Source organism: Lontra canadensis, unplaced genomic scaffold (assembly GCF_010015895.1).
Source record: "Lontra canadensis isolate GAN:19392208 unplaced genomic scaffold, GSC_riverotter_1.0 scaffold4, whole genome shotgun sequence".
Classification (NCBI taxonomy): Eukaryota; Metazoa; Chordata; class Mammalia; order Carnivora; family Mustelidae; genus Lontra; species Lontra canadensis.
Genome location: NW_022630998.1, coordinates 4,836,307 through 4,860,311, shown reverse-complemented (window position 1 = coordinate 4,860,311; position 24,005 = coordinate 4,836,307). Strand labels below are relative to the sequence as shown.

The 24,005-nt window shown below is 34.8% G+C and overlaps 1 protein-coding gene across 9 annotated transcripts in view; it reads left to right on the top strand.

Annotated features, from left to right (window-relative positions):
- Positions 1-24,005, top strand: part of APC (APC regulator of WNT signaling pathway) — a 135,560-nt gene that overhangs the window by 54,444 nt on the left and 57,111 nt on the right. For all 9 annotated transcript variants that reach the window (XM_032844903.1, XM_032844898.1, XM_032844882.1 and 6 more), the window contains 4 exons: positions 7,694-7,778; positions 8,831-9,032; positions 19,121-19,229; positions 21,811-21,924. In XM_032844903.1, coding sequence (XP_032700794.1) covers positions 7,694-7,778; positions 8,831-9,032; positions 19,121-19,229; positions 21,811-21,924 — 510 coding nt within the window. The remainder of the gene's footprint in view (positions 1-7,693; positions 7,779-8,830; positions 9,033-19,120; positions 19,230-21,810; positions 21,925-24,005) is intronic.

Here is a 24,005-nt window from a genome sequence, read left to right as displayed (position 1 = left end):
TTTGTGTATCTCTCCTTAAGAGGATTTAAGCTGTTCAAAAGCGGGAACAGCTTAGACTATTGATTTGGAAAAGATACTTGGAAACATTGGCAGTTCCCACGTTGGATTAAAGTTAATCCAAACCAGTGGTTATTTATGAAAAATCACTTATTATTCTTTGGAATACATTATATAATCTTAAATCCTATTTCCTGCTCATTAACCTGTTTACCCCAAAGAAGGGCAAGGAGGGTCCCCTTCAACTGGGTGATTTAAGGATTTCTGAAATTTATGCAGTAGTACCATCTAGTGGCAAAAAAGAATACTGTTTTGCTGTTGATTACAAGGCATTGATAAAAATAAACTATAAAATATTTTGTGTGTGTGACAGGGAAATATGTGTACAACTAATTAGGGAAATATGTACCCTGGCTATGTATTTGAAAACATACAGGAAATGTTATTTTTTTAGGTGTAGTGACGGCATTGCAGTTGTGGTTAGAAAGAATTCCTGTTTAAATATATATCTGAATTCTTTATGGATGAAGTAATACGATGTCTGAGATTTATTCCCAAATGAATTTGAGTCAGGGAAGAGAATAGAGGAAGTGGGTATGAATATAGATGAAACAAGATCATGAGTCGATCATTACTATGGTGGGATGTGAGGATACGTGGAAGATTGCTATAATGTTCTCTATACTTATGTTTATATTTGACATTTGCTGTGGTAAAACTGTAGTAAAATAAAATAGAGATTTAATGGAAGTTAAATGACCCGGAATTAGATAAATGCAGAAACTGTACCTAAATCTAAAAGGAATTACATACTGTACTTTCAGTTCGGGGGCTAGAACTCAACTTGATTTACTTTAAAATGCTGAGCATAGCAACAAATAAATATGGTCATGTATAGATGTTAATCATTTAAGCTGAAAGATTGTGGTATTAAAAAAAATTATCTGTAGATAAATTATTAATGAACCACTTATGTTTTTGTTGTATTTTTGACAATGAAGTTTTATAAATTGTTCCATAACTGCAAAATCATATACATGTAGAATATCTTCTTTTCAGAGTGTAAGAAGAAAATAGAAATAAAAACTCAGATTGACACATTTCATAATTTAATTCAAAGATTTAATTATCAAATGTATTTGGTAATGAAAAGAATCTGTAACTGATGTAATGACAAAAACAGAAGTGGATCAAGTAGCAGCCTCCTTGAAATGAGACAGCTGCTCACTGATATTTTCTTTTCACTGATATCTCCACAGAACATTTCATCTCTAATAAATAATCCTTTAATGTTTCTAGACTCTTAAAATATTTTAAAAAACAATGTGTAGTTATATAATATAAATAATTTTTAAAATCCAAACTTCCAGGTTGTATAAATACAAGTGAATATTCTCTCCTTTAAAATTACATATTAACGTTAAAAGCTGCTGTTTCTCTAAGTATTTTTAAAAATATTTTATTTGGAATTACTTTGCAGTTGTGTTGCATTTTTCTTTTTAAAAACTCTTTGAAATTAAGAACTACTTCTTTTAGATTGTATGCAATACTCAGCCCCAGGCAATCTTTCCTACTGCAAGAACTAAAAAACACTAGATAAAATACAAAAATCATACTTTAAAAGACCTTGGAGAACAGAACTGTGGAGTCATCAAGGACTGTATTAACTAAAATTCATAAGAGGAAAGAGCCCTTTCTAGAATAACTGACACTGCGGGTGATTGTCTTCCCCAGGGGTATTTATTAATTCTGAGCACAGGGGGCTGTTCATTGCTGGCACAGGCAGGACTCCACTGGAGGAAGGAAACCATTGCAGGTTTCAAACATGCGGGTTGACAAACATGTGGCCAGATGTGAAGTATTGACATTTAGAGAAACTCCAAATGCATGGCTAGTTTTTCCATGGAACATTGGTTGAGTCTTGTGAAGGATGCTAGCGACAGAACTGGGAAAGCTAAATGTTACAAGGCAAAGTCCTGCCATGGGAAAGACCCATTACTTTCACACAAGAGGTCTCCTCAAGATATTTGCCAAATTTTTAACTTTGTGGAGCAGGACGTTAAAGACCCAAGCCCTCTACCTCCACGGGACAGAACTTTTAAGGTCTAAGGAGTCAGGCACCACCTGAGAATAAGGCCAAGTGAAAACATTCTATAGTCTTGCAGTGCTTGAGAGACATGGACCAGAGGGAAGAGGCCTGTTTTTCCTTTCAAGGTAAATACCAGATTTGAGGGATGTATAGGGTAGTAGGTTAAGGGCTGAGGAGACAGAAACCTGTATTATTTTCAGTCTAAATTTAGAGGAGAGACACATTCATGGAACTTGGCAGGTCAAATCAAATGTGAATTTTGCTTACACTACACCTGCAGCCCATTTTTAGTTCCTGATTGGTTGGAGGACATAAGACCCCAGTGGTGGAAAGGGCAAACTCTAAAGGAAAATATGTCTTTAAATCTGTCTTGTTCTGTATATATAATGATTGGCATACAGCTGAAATTTTCAAGAAATGCAAGAAACAGGAAAATGAGTGATCATTAAGAAAACAAATAATAGAAGCAAATCCAAGGGTAATCCAGATATTTGAATTAGCAAAAATTTTAATGTAGTTATTATAAATGTCTTGAAAAAAGAAAAGATATGAATAAAATGGATGAAAATCCAGAAAAGGTAGGCAAGGAATTATAGCCTATAATAGTCTAAAACTGATGAATAGTTTTACTAATAACCTATTAGATGGACTCGTAAACACAGAATTAATAAACTAGTGACAAGATAAAAATTAGTGAACATGTAAAAACAGTCTATAGAAAACATCCAAACTGAAGCACAGAAAGATAAAAAATGGGAATGAAAACAGGATGGGGTGCCTGAGTAGCTTAGTTAAGGGTCTGACTTTTGATTTTTTGGCTCAGTAATGATCTCAGGGTGATGAGATGGAGCCTTGCACTCAGTGGGAAGTCTGCTTGAGATTCTCCCTCTCCCTTTGCCCCTCCCCACCGCTTGTGTGGGGTGGGTGGGTGTGCACATGCGTGCTTTCTCTCTCTGGCTCTAAAATAAATATTATTTACAAACAGTATGTAAGAGTTATCGGGGGCACAGGCAAATAGATAGGGCAAATCTGAAGTGTCAGAAGGGACAGGGAAAGAAAATGGAGCAAAAGTAATATTTAAAGAGAGAGCGGCTGTGATAATAGATTGGACTAGTCAACTAGCAGAAATAGAGTGGAGAAAAGCTGCACCTAGGTGGTTAGTTGATTTATGACCAAGGCATCCCTGCATTTCGGTGGGGAAAGGGTAGTCTTTTCAGTAAATGGTACAGGGGCAGTTAAATATTTGCATAAAGAAAAAGAAAAAAAGGAGCTCAGAGCCCTACCCCATAATATATGCAAAAATTAATTCAAGATGGATTATAGACATAAGTGTGAAAGACAAAATAGTGGCTTCCAGAAGGAAACAGGGAACAGCTTCATGTTTTTAAGAGTAGGCAAAAATTTCTTAAACAGAATGACAAAGCACTAAACATAAAAGAAAAATTGATACATTAAAACCCAGATCTTTTGTAATGCTTTTAAAAGAAGATACAAGATAACATCTTTGTGACCTTGGGGTAGGCAAGATTTCTTAGGACACATAAAGGACTAAACATAAAAGAAAAAAGATATAAAATGGGCTTCGTCAAATTAAAAACTAAATTTAAATTAAAATCTTTTCAAAGGACTTCATTATGAAAATAAAAAAGCAAGTCATAGACTGGAAGAAAATATTTACAATACATATATCCAGCAAAGATCTCAATACAGAATATGTAAAGAATTTTTGTAAACCAATAACCAGAGAAGGTCCAGTTTTTAAAATATGGCCAAAACCTTATAAAGACAATTCAAAAAGGGAGACAAATGGCCAGTAAACACATAAAAGGGATTCTACATCCTTCAACATCAGGGAAGTACAAATGATATTTCTCTTTACTCAAATCACTAAAATTTAAAAGACTGATGATGTCAGCTGTGGAACATCAGGATGCTCATACATTGCTGGTAGGAGTATAAAATAGTACAGTCCTATTGGAAAACAGGCAGTTTTCTTTTAGAGTTAAATCCTTGACTTAGCATTCGAACTCCCAGATATGTACTCAAGAGAAGTGAATACATATGTTTACTAAAAAATATTTGCAAGAATGTACATAGTAGCATTCTTCATAATGGCCTCTAACATCTGACAACCAAAATGCCCATCAAGTGGATAAAGGATAAATCAGTTGAGGCGTATTCATACAGTGGACTACTACACAGCATTAAAAACAATTAACTGATAACATACAGTAGCATGAATGTATCTCATATTTGGTGAGCAAAAAACGTGGGATACAAAAGACTATATGTTATGTTTTTCCATTTATATGAAATTCACAAACATGCCAAACTAACTGAAAGTCTTAAAAAATTTTTTTAAACCTTAAATTTCAATAATTTTATTTACCATTATGGTTACAACTTTTATCAATAGATTTCTAACAATATGTATAAAAACTTTTTTTTAAAACCCTTATTACTAAGTTGTGCATATTTAATATTTTTAAAAATTGGGAAATAGGGACAAATAAAAAGATACCAAGTCACCCGTTAAAAATTATTTTTTTTTAATTCTTTTTAAATCAGAGGTAACCTGTGACAATGTACATATTTTTCTCTCTGCCCATTCTGTGCAGGCATGCATTTGATGGGATTTAGAAATTTAATATATTGTCATAATCTTTTCATAGCATTAAATATTTGGTAATATTACAGCTGCATAGTATTCCATTGTATGGCCAATGCTATAAGTTTAATTGATTTTTATTGTTGGATGTCCAAGTTTACATGGCCTTTTAATCTGGTTTTGATGTTATTTTTTTTTTATTTTTAAGTTTTGAAAAATTAGGTATATGTCATGGATATGCTAAGGATTTCCTTTTGTTGTTTTTGAACTTATACATCTTTGTACCTTTTCTAAAAACAGTACTTTTTGTAATACCCGTTGTTGAAAAATTATAAAACAAAACAAAACAAAATTTCTTGTAACCCCACCTTCTTAGAATACTACTGTTAACATTTTGATGATTGTTTTCAGCATCAGTGTCATTAGGAAATTTGTTGAATATGAAGTTTTTCAGTCTCCATCCCACACTTAGTGAATGAACAGTCTGTATTGTAACTAGCACTTCAGGTGATTCTGATCCATACTGAAATTTCAACCCCACCCTTGTAGGCTTTGGAGAAGAATCTTGTATGGAGACTTGATCAGAGCTATGGTTTAAAAGCCTTACTGTAAAAATAATAATAAAAATAAATAAAGTAAAATAAAGTCTTACTCTGAACACAGAAGTCCAGTGAAAGGTAGAAACATACAATAAGATTATTTTAGTAGTTTGGAAGATTAATAACCAGTATGGTGGCAGTAAGAATAGAAACGAGATGATTCTAAGAGAAACACTAGAGGTTGAATACAGAATTTGAAAACTGATTGGTGATAGGAAGGAGTTCGTGCTAAGGATTTGCATGTCTGGGGAAGAAAAGGCTTATTTGTATTTAACTGACAAGATACAAGGCAAAGAACATATTGTAATGGCACAAAACGATAGTTCTGGACATTTACATAGGAAATGCATATCATCCAGATGTAAAGCATGTATCAGTGAAATTGGGAAAGTGAATCTGAAGTTTGCAAGTGAGGTTAAGATTAGAGACATATAATTTGAAGTTATCCGTGGAAGGGTAGTTGTTGAATTGCAAGGCTGGGGAGTATAATTATAGAGAAATAGGGATAAGATTAAATGATCATTGAAGGACTATAAGTAGTAACAGTGGACGGATGGATGGAAGGAGAATTGGGATCCTGAAAAACACAGATAGCTTAGAATGATAGTTCTCGAACTTTACTGAAGCACTGGTGTCCTTGAAGTTTGTAGTAGATGTTGCAGAGTACTCCACATTCATTCAAAGATGGCATCCTGTATAAATTTGTTTCATGTCCCACAGATGTGATACATTTCAGCCATAATAATCTGAATATGAGTATCAGTCAGTTCCATGTTCCTGTATCTATTTATCGAAGCCTTTCAACCCCCAACACGGTCTGTTATTTGAAGGTCAGATCTTAAGACCACAGGCTAACATAGGCATTCTTTTCGTCGTTGTTGTTGTTGTTGTTGTTGTTAAGATTTTTATCTATTTATTTGACAGACAGAGATCACAAGTAGGCAGAGAGGGAGGCGGGGAGGAGGGGGAAGCAGGCTCCCTGCTGAGCAGAGAGCCTGATGCAGGGCTCACGATCCCAGGACCCGGGGATCACGACCCAAGCCAAAGGCAGAGGCCCAGCCCACTGAGCCACCCAGGCGCCCCAAGACATCTTTTTTTTTTTTTTTTTTTTAAGATTTTATTTATTTATTTGACACAGAGAGAGAGACCACAAGTAGACAGAGGCAGGCAGAGAGAGAGGGGGAAGCAGGCTCCCCGCTGAGCAGAGAGTCCGATGCGGGGCTTGATCCCAGGACCCTGAGATCATGACCTGAGCCAAAGGCAAAGGCTCAACCCACTGAGCCACCCAGGCGCCCCAACATTCTTTTTTTTTTTTTTAATGCCGATCACATCACCGTCAAGATAAACCAGTAAAGTTATCTTTGCTGCATTCACTCACTTTTTGACAGATTTCCTTTTCAATCTGTTTATGGTCATTTTTCATTTTGGAGAATACTGCCCATAGTTACAGGTCATAAATGTTCAAGAATGTTGTTTTGCATTTGGAAACCTAATTGGCCAATAAGGACTTTGCTGGAAATTTGAATGGAATGCCCCAGAATATGAAGGCTATAACATAAATTATTATTAAGGAACATGCAAAAAAACTGTTAGAAAATGACAGTTTCTAGAGAAGGATTTAGATGGGAAAGGAAATAATGGCATCAGAAGTCAGGAGGCTGTGAGCATAGTTATTTCAATATCTGCTGAATATAAATCAGTATGCTAATAGTATATACTTACATATCGTATATAAAAGCTTGAATATGTATTAGGGTGTTAAATAAAACAGCACATTATAATTGTTAATTTGGTTTTTTTTCATGGTCATGGTGGTGCAAGCTTCAGAGACATGGATTCTAAACACATATCTAGCTTTTACAGCTTCTATAGGGCTTTGAGTCTTGATTGACCCATATGAAAAATGAGAATAATTCACCTTGTTGTATGTTTTTTTTTTTTTTAAGATTTTTTTTATTTATTTGACAGACAGAGATCACAAGTAGGCAGAGAGAGAGAGAGAGGAGGAAGCAGGCTCCCTGCAGAGCAGAGAGCCCGATGTGGGGCTCGATCCCAGGACCCTGGGATCATGACCTGAGCCGACGGCAGAGGCTTTAACCTACTGAGCCACCCAGGCGCCCACCTTGTTGTATGTTTTAAAAAGTTAGGGATAATGTATCTTATGGAAACTCCCCATAATCTCCATTATCACAAAATATCACTGTTGTTGGGATATAATTCATTACTCATAATTAATAATAGATAATATATATAAAGTGCTTTACAGATTCAGATATATTTTCAGATTGATCTGAAACTTTTTTCCCCAGCACACTTAAATATCAAGAAACTTAGACTCATTCTATCTAGAATAATTATGTAGAATTTTGTCATGGTAATATATTGTGTTCTTTTTTGCAGGAAGTACTTAAACAACTACAAGGAAGTATTGAAGATGAAGCTATGGCTTCCTCTGGACAGATTGATTTATTAGAGCGTCTCAAAGGTAGATTTTTAAAAGGTGTTTAAAAATAGTTTTTAAGCTCCAGTTGTCAGCTTTAGGTGTGTATATCCAAATACAGGTTCTCTTGATTTGAATGTTACTTTCAGTTTTCTTGGTATAACAGCCTTATCTATTAGGATTTAGTTGTTAAAATACAGATATGTAAAATCTGTATTTACTTGTCATTCCTTCAGTTAAACATTTAACTGGCTTTAAATCAACTACTTTAAATTCCTTGTTTGATCATTTTCAGCTCTTTTTAAAGCTCATTGCTATTCTGCCAGTCACTAAATAGGCCTTTAGGAAGCTGTATGTCGTACACTGGGCCTCTTGCCTTTCTTGAAGGAATAGTGTCCTTCTCGGTTCCATCCAAGGTAGAATTTATCTTTTCAGTTACATAAGCTGATTATACGCAATTTTTGGTATAATTTTGAAAAAATAACTTTCTCACTTTATTGCTTAAAAATTCAAATACTGAAAAAACAGGGAAAGTGCTTGATTATTATAGTTGGAACTAGACTGAGAAATTATCTTTGAGTCTTCAAATATATTGTTTTTTAGCAGGAATCTAAGGAAAGATATTTTGTCTGATTTTCCTTTAACATACTCCTTTTCCCCCTGACTCAAGCTACATTGGAGGGAAAGTTTAGTTATTCTCTTCCTAAATAATTGTTTGTTCAATCATGTGTATTTGTGTCTTCCTCTGTTAGAAATTCAAGTTGCAGTGAACATTTTTTTTTTAAATGATTGGATATTTGTATTTATTGCAATTCTACCTGGAACCAGGAGTCAGTGAAAATCTCACAGCCTTAGCATTTGTGATAAGGATTCTCTGTTCCCTATATAAATTTGCTGCTCTATAGGTGCCATAATTTAGTACTTCCACAGGCTTTATGTAATATATATAATGTATATTAAATTATAAAATGAGTTCAAATTTAGAAGACTAAAATGTGAATCTAATATTTTATTTTTAAGACAATATAATTGCCTTAGCAATATTTTAAACCACATAAAGCAACTGTTATATAAAAACTTGTCTCTCTTTCATTTAGAACTTAACTTAGATGGCAGTAATTTCCCTGGAGTGAAACTACGGTCAAAAATGTCCCTCCGTTCTTATGGGAGCCGTGAAGGATCTGTATCTAGTCGTTCAGGAGAGTGCAGTCCTGTTCCTATGGGTTCGTTTCCAAGAAGAGGGTTTGTAAACGGAAGCAGAGAAAATACCGGTTATTTAGAAGAACTTGAGAAAGAGAGGTAACTTTTCTTCATTAGCTTGTAAACTCCTATGTTTACTATCATTTTGTCATTTTGAAGCATGTGTGGCAAATAATCAGTAATACTTAAGAGCGAATTTTGTATTTATTTATTCAAAGATAGTAGGTTACTGATCATACTTACGTTAAATCTAAAGATGTAAAGAGGCAATATTAAATATGCAAATGTAAAGTAGACAATTCTTGGGCTTCTAAGAAACTTGTACTTTGTTACTTAAATACTTCAAATGCCCTGTACATTAAGTAAGCATGTGTTCACAATAGTTATATCACATTAAACACGTAACTGATTTTTTTTTTAAGATTTTATTTATTTATTTGTCAAAGAGAGAGAGAGAGAGAGAGCACACACAAGCAGGCAGAGTGGTAGACAGAGGCAGCGAGAGAGGTAGGATCCCCACAGAGCAAGAAGCCCGATGCGGGACTGGATGCCAGGACCCTGGGATCATGACCTGAGCGAAGGCAGTGGCTTGTCAACTGAGCCACCCAGGTGTCCCCACGTAACTGATTTTTAATTGAGCTTCTTGTTACCTTTTGGAATAAATTCAGTAACTAGAGAGCCAGTATGAGGTAACTGTTTATGTTAGGGAAAGCCTATTACAAGTGGCCACAGATGTAACATTTCTTAGTTTATCAGTTTCAGTGTCTTAAAAAAACATTGCTTAATACATATTATCTGATTTCTTGCAGCTTATTTATTAATTCTTCTCTTACTGAAGTTAAAATGATCTCACTACAAATACCAAAATATGTATCATTTTCAAGAACTTTGTCAAGTGTTGTGTAGAAGATTATGAATTCCTTAATGCGTGAATAATGTTTTTTAATACTTGTAAAATTCTATTAAACATTCAAGAATATTAAAATGTGTAAACATTACATATTAGCTCTGGGACCTTGGTCGTGTCATTAAATTTTCTGTCAGTTTCTTCTATAAAATAGGGATATGGTTCTACCTTGCCCAGTTGTACAAAGAGGTTATTAGTATTAAAAATGTCCAGCATATCTAAGTAAAAGGCAAAAGACCTTTTACTGCTTTCTGGTTTTAGGTGTGTCCATCTGTAAAAATAGGGTAATCTTGTGGACCAGGAGTAATGTAAAGCTTTCTTTCATCTTGAGTTTACTGAGTCTCTGTATCATACCTTGAAGCAGGACTGTTTCTGTCTGACAGTATAGGAAACACTATTGTGAATAATAAGAAGCTAACTGGGTTCTACAGTCCATCTCTGTCCTCTTTGAGCTCTATAAAGATACAAAGGATATGTGAGGGTACCCCCTTTCCTAGAAACTTGCTTTGCTTTGTGTAGATAAAGTTCCAAGTTCATTAGCAGAGAGAGAAGAGAGTGTGTGTGTGTATAGTTCTGATATATCTTGGGACCTCTTGGTTCTCACTGTGTTGGAGGGAGGTAAATTGAATCCTTGCATATACGACAGAATCATTATTTTGCTCTCATGCTCGATTGATAGTTTAGATAGGTCTAGGCTCAAATTCATTTTCCTTCTTCATTGTCAATGTCTTTGATGAGAAATTTAATACCAATCTGATTCTCATTCCTTTGAAGGTTGCCATTTTTCTTCTTTAGAAGCCTTTAGAATGCCTCAGTATATAAGTTTTCTTCATTCATTGTACTGGGTACTCACTGTGTCCTTTTAATCTGGAAGTTTATTTTCTTCAGCTTTTGAAAATTCTGTTATGTTATTTCTTTGACGATTTTATCCTCTGTTTTTTCACTCTTTCTTTCCCTCTCTTAAGTCATAGATACACTCTCTGTCTCTCTCTTTTTTTTTTTCTTATTATCTATATTGCCTGAGATAAGTGTTAGGAAGTAGTCAAGCCAGGGTTCAAACCCAGCTGCACAGCTTTATAACCATTTTGAACCTCAGTTTTCCAGTCCAAAGAGTGAGCCTAAGAATAACTACCTCAAAGGATGTAGTAAAGATTAAATTAGGTTTTAAAAAAATACTTAGCAGTATGTCTAATACTTAGAACATTCAATAAATGTAAACTATTATCATGTTAGCTATTTGCTCATTTAACAAGTATTTATTAAATGCTTAGTACATATGTGCCATGCTCTTTTAGGTGACCCTAAGTTAGCTCGAGGGCTAAGACAACACAAAACTTACATTTTAAAGAAGACTCTTAACAATCACTAAAAAAAAGTCCAAACCCTAAAGACCTACCTGCCTCGGGATTTAGACCTGTTTTCATTTCTGAGCCTTAAACACTGTGGCCAACCACTATCATCCTACCACTTGTTAACATTATGTCTCAAAACACTGTAACCTTGACTTCCCCAGAGCGTTTTACCATAGTTCCACTTTAAACATGACAGTAACAGCTTGTCCCTGGTCTCAGCAGCCTCCCTATCACTCTTCAGCCACCACTAACATTGGCCTATCGGTTTAAGCACTTACGACACCCAGCTCTTACTTAATGAGCCTGTTTATTGGAGAATAATCAGAGGAAATAGTAGCATCACCATTTGTTCCCCACCTAAGTCCTGGTAGGTCCTGCCGGTTCTCACCAGGGAGCGCTGAAAAATAGAATCAGAGCACATCTTTGTGCCAGCTTGTGAAAGGGGTTTAGGCATCCTGCAGTGCGTTCTCCTGCTTCTGTTGTCAGAAATGAGAGAGAAGAGGCAGCTTCCCATTGGTCTGCACTCCCCCCAAGGTTGCTATATCATAAGAGGGACTTACTGTCTTCCCATGCCACATCAAAAATGAAGTCTTCTTTCTTTTTTTTTTTTTTATTGTTTCTCAGTAAAGGAAAGGGAATTTTAGCAAGACTATAACCTTCCACATACTCACATGCATGCATATTTTGCAAAACAATAAGATCAAACAGGATTTTAAAGTAACAGTATTAGAGTGGGGATCATCTCTGTAAATGAGCAAACTCCAGAAGCAATAGTAGAAAATATCCACAAATTTGACTACAAAAAAAAATCAAAATTTTTTACATGACAGAAACATTATAAACAAAGTTAAAAGACAAGTGATAAACAGAGAAAATATATACCAACAGAGCAGAATCTTTTTTTTTTTTTTTTTGAGTGAAAATTTAGGGCCTTGCTCTTTTTTTTTTTTAAGTGTTTTATGTTATCTTAATCACCATACAGTACATCATTAGTTTTTGATGTAGTGTTCTATGATTCATTGTTTGCATATAACACTCAGTGCTCCATGCATTATGTGCCTTCCTTAATACCCTTCACTGGGCTCACCCATCCCTCCATCCCCCTCCCATCTAAAACCTTCAGTTTGTTTCTCAGAGTCCACGGTTTCTCATGGTTTGTCTCCCCTTCTGATCCCCCTGGCTTCATTTTTCCCTTCCTTCTCCTAATTTTCTCCATGCTATTATGTTCTACAAATAAGTGAAACCATATGATAACTGTCTTTCACTGTTTGACTGATTTCACTCAGCATAATCTCCTCCAGTCCCAACCATGTTGATGCAGATGGTGGGTACTCATCCTTTCTGATGGCTGAGTAATATTCCATTGTATATAGGGACCACATCTTCTTTATCCATTTGTCTGTTGAGGGGCATCTTGGTTTCTTCCACAGTTTGGCTACTATGGACATTGCTGCTATGAACACTGGGGTGCATATGGCCCTACATCTGTATCTTTGGGGTAAATACCCAGTAGTGCAATTGCTGGGTTATAGGGTAGCTCTATTTTTAACTTTTTGAGGAAACTTCACGTTGTTTTCCAAAGTGGCTGTACCAACCTGCTTTCTCACCAAAAGTGTAAGAGGGTTCCCTTTCTGCACAACCTCTCCAACATTTGTTGTTTCTTGTCTTGTCAATTTTTGCCATTCTAACTGGTGTAAGGTGGTATCTCAATGTGGTTTTGATTTGAATTTTCCTGATGGCTATTGATGTTCAACATTTTTTCATGTGTCTGTTAGCCATCTGTATGTCTTCTATGGAGAAAGTTCTGTTCATGTGTTCTGCCCATTTTTTGAGGTGATTATCTGTATTGTGTGTGTTGAGTTTGAGAAGTTCTTTATAGATCTTGGATTCCAGCCCTTTATCTGTAGAGTCATTTGCAAATATCTTCTCCCATTCCACAGGTTGCCTCTTTGTTTCATTGACTGTTTTCTTTGCTGTGCGGAAGCTTTTTATCTTGAAGTCCCAAAAGTTCATTGTTGCTTTTGTTTCCCTTGCCTTTGGAGATGTATTTTGAAAGAAGTTGCTGTTCCTGATGTCGAAGAGGTTACTCCCTATGTTTTTCTCTAGGATTTTGATGCTTTCCTGTCTCACATTGAAGTCTTTCATCCATTTAGAGTTTATCTTTGTGTATGCTGTAAGAGAATGGTCATGTTTCATTCTTCTGTATACAGCTGTCCAGTATTCCCAGTAGCATTTATTGAAGTGACTGTCTTTTTGCCATTGGATAATTTTTCCTGCTTTATCGAAGATTAGTTGACCCTAGAGTTGAGAGTCCATTATCTGGGCTCTCTGTTGTTTTCCATTGATTAATGAGTCTGTTTTTGTGCCAGTACCTTGCTGTCTTGGTGATCACAGCTTTGTAATATAGCTTGAAATAAGGCAACCTGATGCCCCCAGCTTTGTTTTTCTTTTTCAACATTTCCTTGGCGATTTGGAGTCTTTTCTGGTTCCATACGAATTTTAGGATTGTTTGTTCCAGCACTTTGAAAAATGCCATTGGTATTTTGATCAGGATGGCATTGAAAGTATAGATTGCTCTGGGCAGCATAGACATTGTGTTTTCCCATCTTTTTGTGTCTTCTTCAACTTCCTTCATAAGTGTTCTATAGTTTGTAGAGTATAGATCCTTTACTTCTTTGGTTAGGTTTATTCTAAGGTGTCTTAAGGTTTTTGGTGCTATTGTAAATGGAACCCATTCTCTTAATTTCTCTGTCTACAGTTACATTGTTAGTGTGTGTATAGGAAAGCAACTGATTTCTGTGCATTGATTTTGTATCCTGCCACATTACTGAATTGCTATATGAGTTCTAGTAATTTGGGGATGAAGTCTTTTGGGTTTCCACATAAAGTATCATGTCATCTGTGAAGAGAGAGTTTACTTCTTCTTTGCCAATTTGAATATCTTTTATTTCTTTTTGTTGTCTGATTGCTGTTGCCAGGATTTCCAGTACTACGTTGAACAGTAGGGGCGAGAGGGGGCATCCTTGTCCTGTTTCTGATCTTAAGGGAAAGGCTCTCAGCTTTTCCTCATTGAGAATGATACTCACTGTGTGTTTTTTATAGATGATTTTTATGAAAATGAAGAATCTTGCCTCTCTCCCTACACTCTGCAGAGTTTTAATCAGGAAAGGATGATATATTTTGTCAGATGATTTTTCTGCATCAGTTGAGAGGACCGTGTGGTTCTTGTCTTTTCTCTTATTTATGTGTTCTATCACATTGATTTACAAATGTTGAACCACCCTTGCATCCCACGGATAAATCCCACCTGGTCCTGATGGTAATCCTTTTAATGTAATCCTTTTAATGTAGTGTTGGGTCCTCTTAGCTAGGATCTTGTTGAGAATTTTGGCACCCATATTCATCTGGGATATTGGTCTGTAATTCTCCTTTTTGATGGGGTCTTTGCCTGGTTTTGGGATCAAGGTAATGCTGGCCTCATAGAATGAGTTTGGAAGTTTTCCTTCTGTTTCTATTTTTTGAAACAACTTCAGGAGAATGGGTATTATTTGGTAGAATTTCCCAGGGAATCCATCAGACCATGGGCTCTTGTTTTTTGGGAGATTTTTGATCACTGCTTCAATCTCATAACTGGTTATTGGTCTATTTAGGTTGTCAATTTCTTCCTGATTCAGTCTTGGTAGTTTATAGGTTTCCAGGAAGGCATGCATTTCTTCCAGTTTGCTTAATTTATTGGCATTAGTTGTTGATAATAATTTCTCATAATTGTTTCTGTTTCCTTGGTGTTAGTCATGATCTCTCCTCTTTCATTCATAATTTCACCAATTTGGTCCTTTCTCTTCTTTTGGATAAGTCTGACCAGTGGTTTATCACTCTTACTAATTCTTTCAAAGAACCAGCTTCTGGTTTTGTTGATCTGCTCTACTGTATTTCTGGTTTCTAATTCATTGATCTCTGTTCTAATCTCAACTATTTCTCTTCTTATGCATGGCTTGGGCTTTATTTGTTGTTCTTTCTCCAGTTCTTTAAGGTATAAAGTTAATTTGTATATTTTGGATTTTTCTATTTTTTTGAGTGAGGCTTGGATGGCTATATATTTCCCCCTTAGGAGCTGCCTTCGCAGTCTTGGACCAGTGTGTTTTCGTTCTCAGTGGTTTCCGTGAAATTTTTAAGTTCTTTGATTTCCTGGTTGACCCAAACATTCTTAAGCGGGATGGTATTTAGCTTCCATGGGTTTGAATTTCTTTCAAATTTTCTTGTGATTGAGTTCTAGTTTCAAAGCGTTGTGGTCTGAGAATATGCAGGGAATAATCTCAGTCTTTTGGTATCGGTTGAGACCTGATTTGTGACCCAGTATGGGGTCTGTTCTGGAGAAAGTTCCATGTGCATTTGAGAAGAATGAGTATTCTTTTATTTAGGGTGGAATGTTCTGATATATCTATGAGGTCCATCTAGTCCAGTTTGTCATTCACAGCTCTTGTTTCTTTGTTGATTTTCTGCTTAGATGATCTGTCTGTTGCTGAGAGTGGAGTGTTGAGGTCTCCTACTATTAGCATGTTTTTGTCAACATGTCTTTATTTTGGATGAGTTGGCTTATGTAGTTGGCTGCTCCCATGTTGGGGGCATAGATATTTACAATTGTTAGAGCCTCTTGTTGGATAGACCCTTTAAGCATGACATAGTGTCCTTCTGTATCTCTAACTACAGTCTTTATCTTAAAATCTAATTAGTCTGTTTGGGGATTGCTACCCCAGCTTTCTTTTGAGATCTGTTGGCATGAAAGATGGTTCTCCATCCCTTTACTTTCAGTCTGGACATATCTTGGGGTTCAAAATTAATCTCTTGTAGACAAATATGGATGGGTCACATCTTTTTATCCATTCTGCAACCCTGTACCGTTTCATGGGAGCATTTAGGCCATTCATGCTGAGAGTGATTCTTGAAAGATATGATTTTATTGTCATCATGTTGCCTGTGAAGTCCTTGTTTCTATAGGTTGTCTCTGTAAATTTCAGTTCTTTATCACTCTTGGGGTCTTTCTCCTTTTATAGAACTCCCCCTTAGTATTTCTTGCAGGGCCAGCTTGGTGGTCACATATTTCAAGATCAAAATTATCGTACAGAGGGAGGAACATCAGAATAATGTCAGACCTATCCTAATAATGCCAGAGACCTAGCAAGCCAGAAAGGTCTGGCAAGACATATTCAGGATACTAAATGTGAAGAGCATGTAGCCAAGGATACTTTTTCCAGGAAGGCTGTCATTCAGAATGGATGGAGAGACCAGGAGCTTCCAAAACCAACAGAAACTGAAAGAATATGTGACCACCAAGCCAGCCCTGCAAGAAATATTAGGGGGGGTTCTTTTAGTGTATCATTATCCATGGCATTTTACTCCCAATATAATAATGCATCACCTTATATGCTCTTATTTTCAAATGACTTATATATTTATATACAGTTGAGCCTTAAACAACATGAGGGTTAGGGACACCAATCCCCACCCCTCCTTCATACCTCAGGACCAACTGCTGGAGGTACTCTGTCTGTAGAGATCCAGATATATCTTCTTACATCTCAGGCTGATTTTGTGGGTGTTCAAAATGGTCTGGTACATATCCAGCTCACTTTAGGGGACTAGTTGAAATAGGGTCCCCTATTCCTCCACCAACTTTTCTCCTCCAGTACAGTCATTCTTAATATAGTTGAGATTCTATAAATAAGTAAGAAAAAATTATAGACACGGAACACAAATGACATTTAAAGTTGAAAAAAATGCTTAACCTTACACTAAAAGAAATAAAATTAAAACCATATGATACACTGTTTTAAAAAACTGGATATGCAAAAATAAATTGAATAAATGATGAAACATTTCTGTTAGTGAAAGTGGTAGGGGCATAAATTGGTACAATATCTAATAAGAGCAATAAGTTAAAAATGTACATACCCTAGGAGTTTATCTTACATACATGCTTGCACATTTGTGAAATGGGGTTATGTATAATCAGATGTAGTGCAGCATTGTTGATAATAGCAAAGGATTAGAAAGACCCTGAATGCCCTCTAAAATGAAACTAGTCATAGTGTATCCCATTATGGATTCATGCACACTGCACAGCTATCAAAAATATGTAGGACCTTTTTATGTTCTGGCACAGAATAATCTCCCAAGATAGACTTTTTAAGTGAAAAACAAATTTAACAGGATAATACATAGAGTAATATGCTACTGTTCCTGTTTAAAAATGTACATGTAAGTATACACATAGATCTTTGCCATTTTAATAGAATCTCTCTGGAATATACACAATAAAATGATAATAGGGGTCACTTTGGGAAAGAACCACATGATAGGAAATCATAGACTTTTTGTACCTACCAAGTCTTATCCCATGAACACCTTTATTTTGCATTTATATTTAAAATGGTAAGATATAGAGTAACTTGATATAGAATGTTATTGAGGACATTGATTGGGTTGTTTAGGAGTTACATAGCAAATCCATCTTCAAATTCCAAACTAAGAAAAAATTTCTCTCTCTCAGAATAACTTCTTATTAGTACACAGTGACAATACATTTTTTAAAGTTTCTGCAACTAATCTTTTTTTTTTTTTTAATTCTAATATAGTTAACATATAGTGTTATGTTAGTTTCAGGTCTACAATATATAGTGGTTTACCAATTCTGTACATTAGTCAGTGCTCATCAGGATAGATGTGCTCTTAATCTCCTTCACCTATTCCACCCATCCCCCTACCAGCTTTCCTTCTGGTAACCATCAGTTAATTCGCTACTATTTGTTTGATTTTTGTCTTTGTATGTTGTGTTCCTTAAATTCCACGTGAGTGAAATCATATGGTATTTTTCTTTTTTGACCAACTTATTTCACTTAGCATTATACTCTCTAGATCCAGCCATGTTGTTGCAAGTGGCAAGATTTCATTCCTTTTTATAGCTGAGTAATATTCCATAGTAGTTATATGTGTGTGTGTGTGTGTGTGTGTGTGTGTGTGTGTGTATTTGGGTATGCCTTTATGTATCTATAAAGAAGGTGGGGGTGTATATACATATATATCTATTCTTCTTTATCCATTCATCTATTGATGGACACATGGATTGCTTCCATGATTTGGCTATCATAAATAATGCTGCAATAAACATAGGAGTGCATATATCTTTTTTAATTAGCGTTTTCGTATTCTTAACTTTTTGAGGAAACTCCATTCTGTTTTCCACAGTGGCTGTGCGATTTTACATTCCCCCCAGCAGTGTACAAGGATTCCTTTTTCTCCCCATCCTCACCAACATTTGTTTCTTGTGTTTTTGACTTTAGCCATTCTGACACATGTGAGGTGATATCTTATTGTAGTTTTGATTTGCATTTCCTTGATGATGAGTGATGTTGAGCATCTTTTCATGTGTCTCTCGGCCATCTGGATACCTTCTTTGAAGAAGTGCACAGTGACAAAGTATTTCTTATTATTTTGGCTCTGAGAAGTTGAAAGCCACATCTGTGTCCAGTGCAGTGATACCCTATACTCTAGGTTTATTTTTTGTGTAATTACTGCTTTTCCTTACTCCTCTATTACATTTTTTATTCTTATATTAATTTTGTGTTTTGTTATATCTGTACTTTTTTCTGTAAACCATCATCATATTTTTAGACTGCAAATACAGTGAAGAAAGCCTTTGGTTGAAATGTAAATATTCTAGTAAGGATATTGAATATCTTAGGTAAAAAAGTAAAAACTTTTTGATATTCAAATTTTATTGATTATAATATTCTAAGTAGTACCTTCAAAAATCCACTTATTCATTATTAATACTTTGGTTTAAATAGAGAACATGACAATTACAACTGTTAAGAATTACTGTTATGTACTCTATTAGCATTGCGTAAACTTACCCTTTTTTTAAAAAACAGATCATTACTTCTTGCTGATCTTGACAAAGAAGAAAAGGAAAAAGACTGGTATTATGCTCAACTTCAGAATCTCACCAAAAGAATAGATAGTCTCCCTTTAACCGAAAATGTAAGTAACTTAGCATTATGACCTATTTTAGGGCTTTAATAACTTCAGTCTTTTAAAAGTATCTGTTACTCATTTAAAAAATTCAGGATGATTACATTTTTTACTTATTTGTAAACTCTAATATGCTTTATCTTTATCTTAACTTTAAACTCAAATATATAATAATTAATGAATTTTTGTTTGTAAAGGTGATAAAACTTCATTATGCTCAAGCAAATATTTATTTTAAGCCCCCAATTAAGAAAATGTGTTAAGATCAAATTCTGTAGGACTCAGGATTCAACTAGGCAGCTGGATTTTTATTCTGTCTGTTGAATTACCAAACATACTCTGTAGAAATGTTTATTACCATCTATCTTTTGAGCCACATTATATGCCATATAGTTTTTGCAATAAAAGCGTCGTTGATAATTTGAGTGCTGTTCTAGTTATTATAAATGACAAGATCTTTTGGCAAGGGTCTTAGGACTTTTTGTAAGTACTAAAATGTGTTTGTTTTGCTAATATAACTATGTGAAAAAGAATTTAATCTTGGCAGCCTTTCCTTCCCCACCCAAACTCTCATGTCAACCATTTTATTTATGGGGTGACACATGTAAGAACATTTCTGAATGTTCTGGAATACATTAAAAATTTAAACACAATTGTATTTTAACTGATTGTTGTTGATAAATATTTCTTAAAAAATTTAAAAAGAGAAAAAGTAAGGTAATTAAAATATATTGTCCTCTGTTAGATTTTTCATTTTCTAATAACACTTTTGAGAGGACATAATAAATGAAAAACAAAAGTAGAAAGAAGGAATACTTTGAAAACATGTACTTAGCCAGATTTCCTGAATGGGCATTGTCTGGCAGAACTAGAACCAGAAGCTTATATGCATAGTCTCCTAGAATAATCAGAAAAGGTTTTGGGAGGAAAAGAAAGGATCCCTTTTCCTGACAATGTCCTTGACCTCTTCCTGGGAGTTAAAGAGACCCAGTTAGTGAAAGAACAGTTAATGAAGAGTTCTTGGATTAGGAAAATATAAAGATTAGGAACCCAAGAAGGTTTGGTGGGATTTATACTCTTAAATTTAAAAAATACTAAAGCATAGTTTTGCTCCCATTCACATTGATAACTAGAATATACAAAATTTAGAGTTCAATTGTCTGCATGCAATCAGGTTTAAGAAAGAGCTCAGATGTATGTGATAGCTTGAGAGCAGTTGGTTAATAATCTGAAACAAAGATCAGTTGTCAAATTGTTCCCATATTTATTATATAATCACATTTCTTTAATAGGATATATAAGACATTATAGACCATTTGGCAACATTACCAAGTATAAACTGTTGTGTGTGCCATAAATATTTTTTAATTTCATGAATTTTGCATTTATATTGGGAAGCAAGTTTCCATATGGAAATATTATCAAGATATTAGACATTACTTTTAAAACATCAGATCTAAACCACATTATTACAATATACTTTGTCACATTCAACTTTTTTTTTTGCAGGGGTTTTGGGAAGTAAAGGGTAAGTAAGTGGAGTTAAAGCTGGCTCACTGGGAATTAGAAATAACATACAGACTATTTCATCTGTGTTGCAACCATAATTTGGGTATGCCTGTAGAAATACATTATCTGCAGAATGTCATCTGCATTATTGCAAGGGGAAAGGGTTAGAAACCCCCTGACTTAACTGACAGTGCAGTTTGGAATCCTTGGACCTACAGAATGTTACTCTGAGTCAGACACATGTCTCACACAGCTGAGTTATATAGAGCATAAAAAATCTATTGATTGCACTTTCTCATTTCCTTCATGGCCCATTATAATTTAATCAGACTTTTAGGTATTATTACCTCTTGGTGCATGTGTTTATAAGTCTCATTACCTTGTCCTTTTCATCCTTTTGTATGCCTAGCGGTTATCTCAGTGCCTGGAATTTTAATTAGAGGGTTAATTGATTTTTGAATGAATTAACACCCCCTGCAGGAAGAAGTACTTCTTTTTGTTTATTTCAGCTTTGTTTCACTTTTGGATTTTTACCAAAAAGTTTGTGCTGTTTTGCAATTTATGATTACCTGTATTAAATAAAAACTTTTCCTTATCCTGTTTTCGTCATCTTACAAATGGAGAGGTTTTCTCTGTTTAGTCTGCACATTTATAACAACCCTTAAACTGAGTTATAAACTTAAGGATAATGGATTGTTTCTTGATTTTTCTATGTTGTCCACATTAATGTGCTAATTTTTAATAAAGTGGTACCTCTTCAGTGCAGAAGATGGGAACTGAAGAAGGCTTACCCTAACTGGACCAATTATATATTTTAAGTGTATCAGTACAATTTAAACGTATTTGTGAGTATGGCCCAATAAAAGTGTTTCAGCTCAGCATTTCACATCAGGGACCCAGACTGAGCCCAACACCTATCATCAAATTTTAGGACTCCTTGAAGCAAAAAATAATCTTGTTATGCTCAATAACTTACATATTTGATATTCATTTTCTTTATTGGTATTTATATGCTTTTTTGCTTTTGCTGATAAATACATAACATGAGGTATTAACATTTCAATGTAATTTGTGGTTTTAGTTTTCCTTACAAACAGATATGACCAGAAGACAATTAGAATATGAAGCAAGGCAAATCAGAGTTGCAATGGAAGAACAACTAGGTACTTGCCAGGATATGGAAAAAAGAGCACAGGTAAATTATTTATTATTAAACTATAAAACAGTACAGACTAGTGAAGAGCTATTAAGAATGTAATGAATTATAGCTCTGTTAACACTGATTAAATTTTATTATTAAAGATATAAGTCTACCTTCACTTTGGCACTATTTCAAAATAATAATTTATCCTGGCTTCTGGGCAACATAATCAATGTTCACTTAATTCTGCCTCTACTATATTTCATTTCCCTGATATTGTTCTGCTCTGCAATGGAATTGTAAGAGATGAAAAGGGTTAGATGCTGGTCATCTGGTAGCTGATAGCTAACTTCACTTCTCCTTGAGATTTTTACTTCTTACAATTTAAGTATGTGTAGTGACATTCAGAATATTTCACTGCTCTTTAAGTTGTATGCAAAAAAGGGAAGTCTTTGTTTAAGGAAAGTAGAAAGGGAACATAGAGAATAGTCGGAAAGGTGAAATGAGTTGGATGGAGAACATTCCTGTATTCCTGCCCTCAGCTGATGTCAAGAAAGAATATTAAATAGCTTTGGTATTTGCTAAGTATATTCATACATTATTGAATTTAGTGCTTTGTATTTACATAAGTATATTACTCGCTGATATTTTTAAGCCCTGAGGAGGCTTTGCTGTTTACCTTGTCTATTTCAGAGCAAGTGTAAGCATTTAAAAAAAAAAAAAAAGGAAAACCTTAGGACAAATTGGTAAGAAAATATTATTTGGAAGATTTTATTTAAGGGAATGGTAAATAAAAGGGACTACATAGATTTCATCTGTGTGCTATAAATACATTTTTGTGTTGTAAAAAGTTTTTTGTAGTTTTAAAATCACTAATACAAGACATTTTATATCCCCAAAGTATATATATGGTAGCTTCCTAAACATCATGTATATTCATTTTATGCTACAGTATGTTGGTAGACTAAGGAGACACTTAAACACAAGTACCATGGTACCTTTTATAGTCCATACCTGTTAGTTTCACGGTGGAGCTAGAGGCTCAAATAATATATCCATGTTAGTTAGTTATGTTATAATTCCTATATATAATACACATTTTGTTAATATCCTCTCACTCCCATTCCATTCATATTAACGTCTTAAATGCCAAAAGTAAAACTTTAAAAACAAACCTTTTGGGGGGCCTGGGCAGTTCAGTTGGTTAAGTGTCCTGCTTTTGGTTTCAGCTCAGGTCATGATCCCAGGGTCTTGGGATAGAACCATATCATGCTCCATGCTCAGCAGGGAGTTTGCTTGAGGTTCTTTCTCCCCATCTCCCTCTGCTCCTCTCCTATACCCACTCCTCTTTTTCTCTAAAATAAATAAATCTTCAAAAAAAATAAGCCTTTCAATAGAAAATATACATAAGTATCTTTCTAATATTGGGGTAAAAAGAGATTTCTTAAGTCATAAAACACTTTTTTTAAATTTCACTGTATGAGAATTCAGGATATATCTTTATCATGTACCTTAAAATATGTGAATTTGGGGAAGAATGGTAAATAATTCAGTAAATACATAGGTACAACTAGCACCCTATTTGGGAGAAATTAAATTAGATGCCTAATTCACATCTTGTACAAGAAAAATTATAAATGGATTAAATATCTAAATTTGAAAAATAAACCTAAAATTAATGGAAGAAAATAGAGGACAACAAATTAAATTGTCATAAAATTTTAAAACATTCTGCAGAAGATAAACCAAGGGGAAAAAAAATTTTAAGATTTTATTTATTTGAGAGAGAGGATAAGGTGGGGGGAAGGGCAGAGGCAAAGGGAGAAGCAGACTCCACTGAGCAGGGAGCCCAATGGGAAGCTCCATCCCTGGACCCTGGGATCATGACCTAAGCCAAAGGCTTATCTGACTGAGCCACCCAGGTGTGCCTAGGGAAAAAATTTTTAACGCATAAAAGGAAAAAGGTTACTATCCCTATAATGTAAGAATTCCTACAACTAATAAGAAAAATAATAATAATTTTCTTTAATGGATAGAGGTTGTAATCTACTCATTGAAAAAAAAATGCAGATGATTAGTAAACACATACAAATGACTGGTAAGCAATTTAGGGAAATTCAAAATAAAATCCATTC